Here is a 7381-nt window from a genome sequence, read left to right on the forward strand (position 1 = left end):
TATATATTGATACAATCTTCAAAGTCTAACATTTTGATTTGCACATTTTTATGGTATTTTCATAGCAAAACTACTGTACGCCATGTTGCTGGTGGAAGAAAGGAGTAGCTTTGAAAATTACAATAGCCGTCAGTGGACCGATGAACACAGTGACCAGAAGCCAATGTTTAGTGTTTGGTCCACGAATCAACTTAGCTGGTCCACAAGTGTTGTCATTCTAGTTCCATTATTATACTTCCATGCCTGGAAGAATGGATTCATTAAGTTAGGAAATACTACCTCCGTTCTTAAATATATGACATGGTTGATTTTGTTCGACAGAAAGGTCAATAAGTAAAATCTGTCAAGTATATATTTGATGATACAATTGGTGGTACTTTGTTTTAGTTTACTTTGCTAATTGAGTAAGGAAATATTACTGATCAAAGTTTGAGAAAGAAGATAATAGCGTCAAAGATTTAACAACGGAGAAAGCATCTTGTGGAAGGCAACGTATGCTATGCAAATCACCTTTGTATGTAAACTATGAAAACTTCATTCTGAACCACCGGATCGAGATCCAAGGGGGGGGCGCAGGGGGAGTGGGAGGAGAGATTTGCAAAAGTGTAATTACCTAATTCAAGGGTGTGCGGTTAATTGTAAAATTACTCCCCCTCCTCTTGCTCCTTGGATCTTGATCCGATGGTTTAGATTAGAGTTTTTATAGTTTGCATACAAAGGTGGTTTGTATAGCATACGTTGCTCTCGTGGAAATGCTAGCTTGATCGGAGTCCCATCGGTAGGAGCCACATTGGTCCTGTTTTTTTTCTCACGGACATGCATACGGCCGGGTTTGGTTGGGAGGTCATTGTAGTTGCACACAAAGTGGCATTTGGCAAACCCCCACTAGTCGGCGTCCCTAGTCGGCATGCACCACACCCGGGTCCAGTCAGAAAGCAACATGAATACCAACCAATGGGCAGCTGCCCACGCGTCGATCGGGGCTTGGGAATTACTAGGAAGCAATGCAATCAAGCAACTAGGTGTGCAAGAGCGGGCCTCGTCACCTTGTCACCAGCTAGGCACAGTCCCGTGTGGCCGTGTGACAGATAGGATCACACGTCACTTGACCCCACCAATGGCAACTTGGTTGTTCTAGGATTTGCGTGTGGGCCCAGACCCAGGAGCGCGTGGCGTGCAAATCGGCCTCTCTTTTTTTTTCTTCCTTTTCTAGAGATTTTTTTTTCTTTTTTTTAGGCTAACAGAGATGTACATGTGTATTTAATTTTTCTTCTATCAAGCAACGATGTTTTTTTTTCAAAAATAATACACATATTTTTTCCTTCCATAAAATAATGATGTCAATTATTATCCTTCCAAAACAAATAACGACACGAATTATGGGTGAGTACATGTGCAGAGAAAAGTAGAGTGTGTGCCAAAAGAAAAAAAATATGCGGGTATAAGAGGTGGGTAGATGAATGGTTGGTGTAAAAAGTATTAGAATTTTGGTGAAACATTTTTCTTATATCAATTTCGTAGGTCTACACCCTTTTTTGTTAAACATTTGGCCTGACAAGTGAGATCTCTGTGAGGTGTACGGTGGGTCTAATTTTGATGAGAAAGGGTTCAAATTATTTCAACTTTTATAGTATAGATATAGATAGATAGACTAAAAAACTATATATGTGTGTTGCTACGAATAAAGTAGGTATAAGTATCGGATACGTATTGGTGCCCGTGCGTTAATTTTTGTGGATCTATGTGATCGAGTCGTGGACGGAGGGGGTTGGTCCGACTCGCATACAGGATGAACAAAGATCTACCTGTCAATAATACGAGACGAATCAAACCAAAAATTTAGGTGAAAACTTTACTCGCATTAAAAACAGGTATAGATTGGGTGTACATTTCTATACTTGAACATCGTCAAAGAACTACTCCAATAATAAGCACACTCCTCTCTCTGCTGGTGTCACCAATAAGTGACATCTTAGGACAGTCAGTCATTTGAAACTATAGTTAAACTAGCACATTAACTTTACGATGATGGCATTAGCAGATTTGTCACGAAATGCAGCTTCAAAAATGTGCAGTTTTGCAAAAAAAAATTATAATTACCTTGTAATGAAAAGTCTTAGTCAGAACTGTTTTTTAAAGACCGGATCAGTGCTCGAAACGTTGTGTGGCCGGAAATTTTACTTTTCTAATTCTGATGTCAACATACGGTGACAACATTGTCTTTAGAAAGATGAGACAACATCTTCTTATTTGGCTCATTGCGCATGTTTTGGCTGACCTCAAACGAAGAACATGATACCACGAGACGGTACACGCGGCGTCAAAGTCAAAACAAACCACCCAAAGCACGGGTGCTACTGACAAATTGTTTTTTTAGATTAAACTGAGAAATTGTTGGGTGGCATATTCTTATTGATTTGAGCTGGAAGATTAATTATTTGGTCATTTTAGGCCCAACCAACGTTGGTTGGGCCTAAAATGACTAAGCCTGCATGTACTTCCATGTTGCTTTAGTTATGCGTTTATAATCAAACGATTCAACATTCTTTAAAAGTTAAAACATTAAAAATAATTAAGGAACCAATTTCCAAACAAAGAAATCCAAAATGGAGAGATGATGATGATGATGATTACCAAATCTAAACATAATTTGCTCAAAATAACAACTTTGTTTATTCGGTCATGCCAGGTGGAGGCGCCCGGCCGGGTTGGAACTCCACGCCTCGTCATGCCTGCCTTGCCAGCTCGCTAAGGAACGCCTCGGCGTGCTCCTCCTTTACCGCGAGCGCCAGCACGTTGACCCCGTCCTTCCCCCTGCACGGCGGGTACACCGTGCAAGTCGGCACCGCCGGCGGCCCGTTCCACCGGCAATGGGACATCACCCTCGCCGGCGGCCCGCTCCCCAAGTCGACCCCTTCGAAGCCGATGTTCCTCCATGACGACACATGCAGCATGTCGTACCGTCCCCCAGCAAATAATCTCGGCTGGGCGCCGCCGCCGCTCCCGTGCTCCTCCTCGAGCTTGTCCGTCAGTCGGGCCTTGGCGCGCCTGGCCATCCCGACGAGGTCCGCGAGGCCCGCGCTCGCCACCGCGCCGCTCGTCGCCGCGGCGAGCGGCTGGTTGGCGATGCAGTTGCCGTAGTAGCCGGGCCTGGCGCCCACGTACCCGCGCATGTTGGTGGCGAACATGAGGAGAACCGAGGTCGTCGTCCCCGAGCCGGGCATGGTGGCACGGACGCGGCACCGCCACAGCACGGCGAGGACGGCCTCGAACGTCGTGCACGGCCGGCCGTCGCCGTCGGGGCAGCTGCTGCGGTATTCTGCCTTGACGCGGTCGATCAGGGCCGAGGGGACCATGACCTCGAGGGGGACGAGAAGCTCCATGTCCGGTGACTCGGGGCACGCCAGCACGGCCTGCACTAGTGGATCCGACAGCGGAGAGAGGCACGAGACCGCGTCGTCACACCTGGCCGGAAGGATCGACGGTGACGGCAGCCCGCGGGCGAGCTCGCCGACGGCGGCTAGGAACTGGGCGATCCCAGCACCGTCGGCGACGGCGTGGTTCCATGTCACCCCGAGGACGACCCCGCCGCAGGAGAACTCGGTCACCTGCACGGACAGCAGAGGGTCGTCGGAGCCGTAGCTCCCAACCGGGTAGTAGACGGCGAGCTCGTCGAAGAGGGCCTTCCCGCCGGACAGTTCGCCGAAGATCTTGGCTTCCGTCAAGCCGCAGTCGACTGATCCGGTGATGAATTCCACACCCTTGCCGGTGCACCGGATGCTGAATCCTCCATCGTCTTCGGCTCCTGATGAAGAAATGCGACCTGCAAATGGGTAGTAGTGGACAAGTGCCTGGGACAGCGCCCTCCTTACGCCCTCAACGGCCTCATGGCCCAGATGCTCAAACACGAGCAACACTGTGAATGGAATCTCGACAAAAATCCTGTCGATAGATGTGAGCTTTACGGCAGCTCTCGTCGTCGTTGTCACCAGCTCCGGTGGCCTGATGACCGCCGGCGAGGACTTCCTCACTGCAATAATCATTGTTACAATGTTACTGTCTGTGCGTGTAGGGTGTCGTGTGTGTGTTACAATTGGGTTATCATAGCTCTTTAATTTGTACTGACTTCCCAGTTGTTTTTTAGTTTACGATTCCAACATTTAACCTTATCATATCCAAGTCAAACTCACGATCGAGATGCTTTGGTAGGGAATGATAAAGAAGCTAGCAATTAATGGTCAACATGTGTTGCATGCTCATATAATATATTCAAATATCCAAAACATGGAGATACTATCATATTCAGGTTCCCTTCACCACTGTTGAGTCTTTATATTCGGCTTGAAGCTGTGGAAACAAAGGAATGCTCCAGTTTTCAAGCTCACTAGCGCACAGGCTTCACTTCTCTGAAACTAGTTGAGTGCCCATACGTTGCTATAGGTGATAATTTTTTTCATAAAAAATATTTATTATAGTTGATTGCATTGAGTACATATGTATAAAAAATAATACACAATTTAACACCAAACACTCCAAGCTATTTCGATTAATGTTCAATATGGTGTAACACATTTAGTCAAATTGGTCTATGAGAAGTAAAACTCTTGCCGATAAAAGATTGTCCAAATTTGGGCATCCAGTTACTTATCTAAAATTTTGTATTCGAAAAATAGTATTTAAAACTTATCACTCCAAGAATAGTATTTAAAAAAGTCAAAATAGTGTCAACCTTTAGGCATCCAGTTACTTGTCTAAAATTTTACCATCGTACAACAGTCAATATAAACATCAGAAGTAATTCAGTACCAACCTACATCGTCAGGGTAATAGGGTATCCTACCAATGCTGCAATGCTTATATGGACAAATTTCATGATGATAAAATACCTTTGCTTTATGATCAAGTGAAATAGTTTGAGACTCCTTTTGAAAGTTTTAAAGGAACACTTCCCTCCTCCATATAATACCCATCGCATGTTCTATGCAGCTATTGGATGTACAATTGTCGGGCAAAGACTTCAGATCTTGGATTAAAGATATGAAAAATGAGCATGTGTTAGAAACTGAAAGCCTTTTCTACAGTAAAACCATAAAAGCCTTATTTTGAGAAGGTCAAAAAAGTCAGTTAACTTGGGATTCGATTTGCTTGAACTTAGAGGAGACCAAAACCTAAGTTATTTGATTAACTGGAGGGCAAATAAAACTTATATGATCCAAAGAAATATACAAATCAAAAGTTTGCAAGCTGTCGGTTTAATGTCAAAACCTTGTCCGGATTGTTTGCAAGTTGCTGCAGTGCGAAATCACTGAGAGTTCAGGCATGACCAAATAATGCATATGTTTCTACCCTTTTGGCAGCAGAACTATATGACTTCGCCAAAAAGGAACTATATGCTAGACAGACATGTTGATGTTTACCTTTTATCTTCTTTTTAATATTTTATTTTCCCTCATTTCTTATATAATAATTACTTTACTTTATCTTTCTATTTCATATTAAATTGCTTATTTGTTTGTTACCAGTATTTTTATTATATTCTTATTTAGTTTACATACTCCTTTACTTTCTATACACAACTTCATCCATTTAAACTTTTTCAAAGATTATAAGAGCTGTTGTTTGTTCATATAGTATTTGTTCCATGTATACAAATTATTGTTCCATAAATTTGTACAATTTGTTCCAAATGTACAAATATTTGTTCCTGAGTTCATACTATTTGTCTCTGTGTAACTAATTTGTTGGCAACGTCAAATTATTTGTTCGCTTTGTAGAATAAATTGTTTCGAGATGTTGACCACTTGTTTGCGATGTTCATATTTTTGCTATTTATCTTATACAATTAAACGTACGCGATGTGTAATATTTTGTTCGTTGTACATTATTATTTGTTCCTTATGTTTAATATTTTGTTGCAGAAGATAATTGTTTGTTCATGTTCTTAAAATACTTGTTTCCAGTTTCCAAAATCAAATATTTAGCACTAAAATAAGCTTTTAAAAAATATCATGCAAACATAGGCATGTGTCATCTTGTTTTAAAGATATTGTCATAAGAAAGATAATGGTGCAATCCAAATTTAATTTGGATGCTCGATTTAATAGTTATAATTTTTTTATTTTCGGACTTGCATGCATGTGAATGATGTGAGCACTTTTGTCAACTTCTTCATGCATTCACAGATTCTCTCCTGTTTAGCTGGACGGGCCCAAAACAATATACTGGGACACCATGGGGACCATGCGCCTCAGTTGATGGTTTGCGAACCATCATCTGAAGTGATGGATAACCGCACCCTAAACTACCACCAAAGCACGGGCGCTGCTTAGGAGTTGGGTGGCTTTGATTTGACCTGGAAGATAGTTGGGCCTAAAATGAACGTTGGTTGGGCCTAAAACGACTAAGCCCACGTGTACATGCATGTTGGTCTGTTAAGCGCCTATCTCTATCTATACATATTTCTAATCTAAAGCGAGTAAGGTTTCCACCTAAATTTTTAGTTTGGTCACCTAATTTTTTGGTTCGGTCTGCCTTATGTCATTGACAGATGGGTCTTAGTCCATCCCGTATGAGAGTCGGACCAGCCCTTCATCCACGACTCGATCACGTAGATCCCTATAAATCAACGGGCAATTATACGTATCCGATATTTATACCAACTTTGCCCGTAGCAATGCACGAGCATAATTACCAACTTTGGCCGTAGCAATGCACGGGCATAACTACTTCTCTATCTCTATCTTTACTATAAAAAGAGGCTAACCTCATTTTTTTTACCCTTTGTCATCCCCCTTGGTACGTCACCCCCTCCTCCCCCTTCGTGTGTCGCCCCTCCAAATCACGGTGCCCCCTTCCCCAGCGCCGCACGGTCGTGCCACCGACGTCGATCCGTTCGATCGGGCTTCTCCCACATCCTCCCCTTCCACTTTTCCCGCTCCGGCGGCCGCTCTGAAAAACGCTACCCTCCCCGATCCGCGTCCCCTCCTCGCACAACCCCCTCCCTCTCCCACCCGCACGCTGATCCGATACCGTGTCCGGATGTCCGCCATCCTTGTCCGCGATGCGCCGCGTTGAGTCCGTCCCTTTCCCTGCTCGCACTATACCGGAAGGTCGGTTGCCCCGATGGCCCCGCCACATCGTCGGGAATGCTCGACGTTGGGTGGTATAGCCACGATCGCGCCATCATCACCTACGACCACAAGTCGTCCCTGCCGCCATCTCCTCCATCTAGTCGCGATGTGGCCGTCGAGCCATCCCCAACGCTCTGTTCCCATTACTGCCGCGTGCCTCCGGCCAGCCGCACCGCCGCGGTCGCGTCGCCGCCATCGAGCCGTCCCCGACGCACCGTCCCTGCCGCCATCGTCTCCGCCCATGTGATCCG

General features: G+C 44.6%; 1 protein-coding gene across 1 annotated transcript; it reads right to left on the reverse strand.

Annotated features, from left to right (window-relative positions):
• Positions 1-2690: 2690 nt before the first annotated feature.
• LOC120701564 (acyl transferase 15-like) lies at positions 2691-4047 on the reverse strand. Its single transcript, XM_039985563.1, has one exon. It carries the CDS (start codon positions 4041-4043, stop codon positions 2727-2729), a length of 1317 nt encoding a protein of 438 aa, XP_039841497.1. The 5' UTR covers positions 4044-4047; the 3' UTR covers positions 2691-2726.
• Between the last annotated feature and the right edge of the window lie 3334 nt (positions 4048-7381).

This window comes from Panicum virgatum, chromosome 3K (assembly GCF_016808335.1).
Source record: "Panicum virgatum strain AP13 chromosome 3K, P.virgatum_v5, whole genome shotgun sequence".
Classification (NCBI taxonomy): domain Eukaryota; kingdom Viridiplantae; phylum Streptophyta; class Magnoliopsida; order Poales; family Poaceae; genus Panicum; species Panicum virgatum.

Coding starts and splice junctions, on each gene's coding strand:
- LOC120701564 (XM_039985563.1), bottom strand. CDS start 4,043: ATGATTATTGCAGTGAGGAAGTCCTCGCCGGCGGTCATCAGGCCACCG.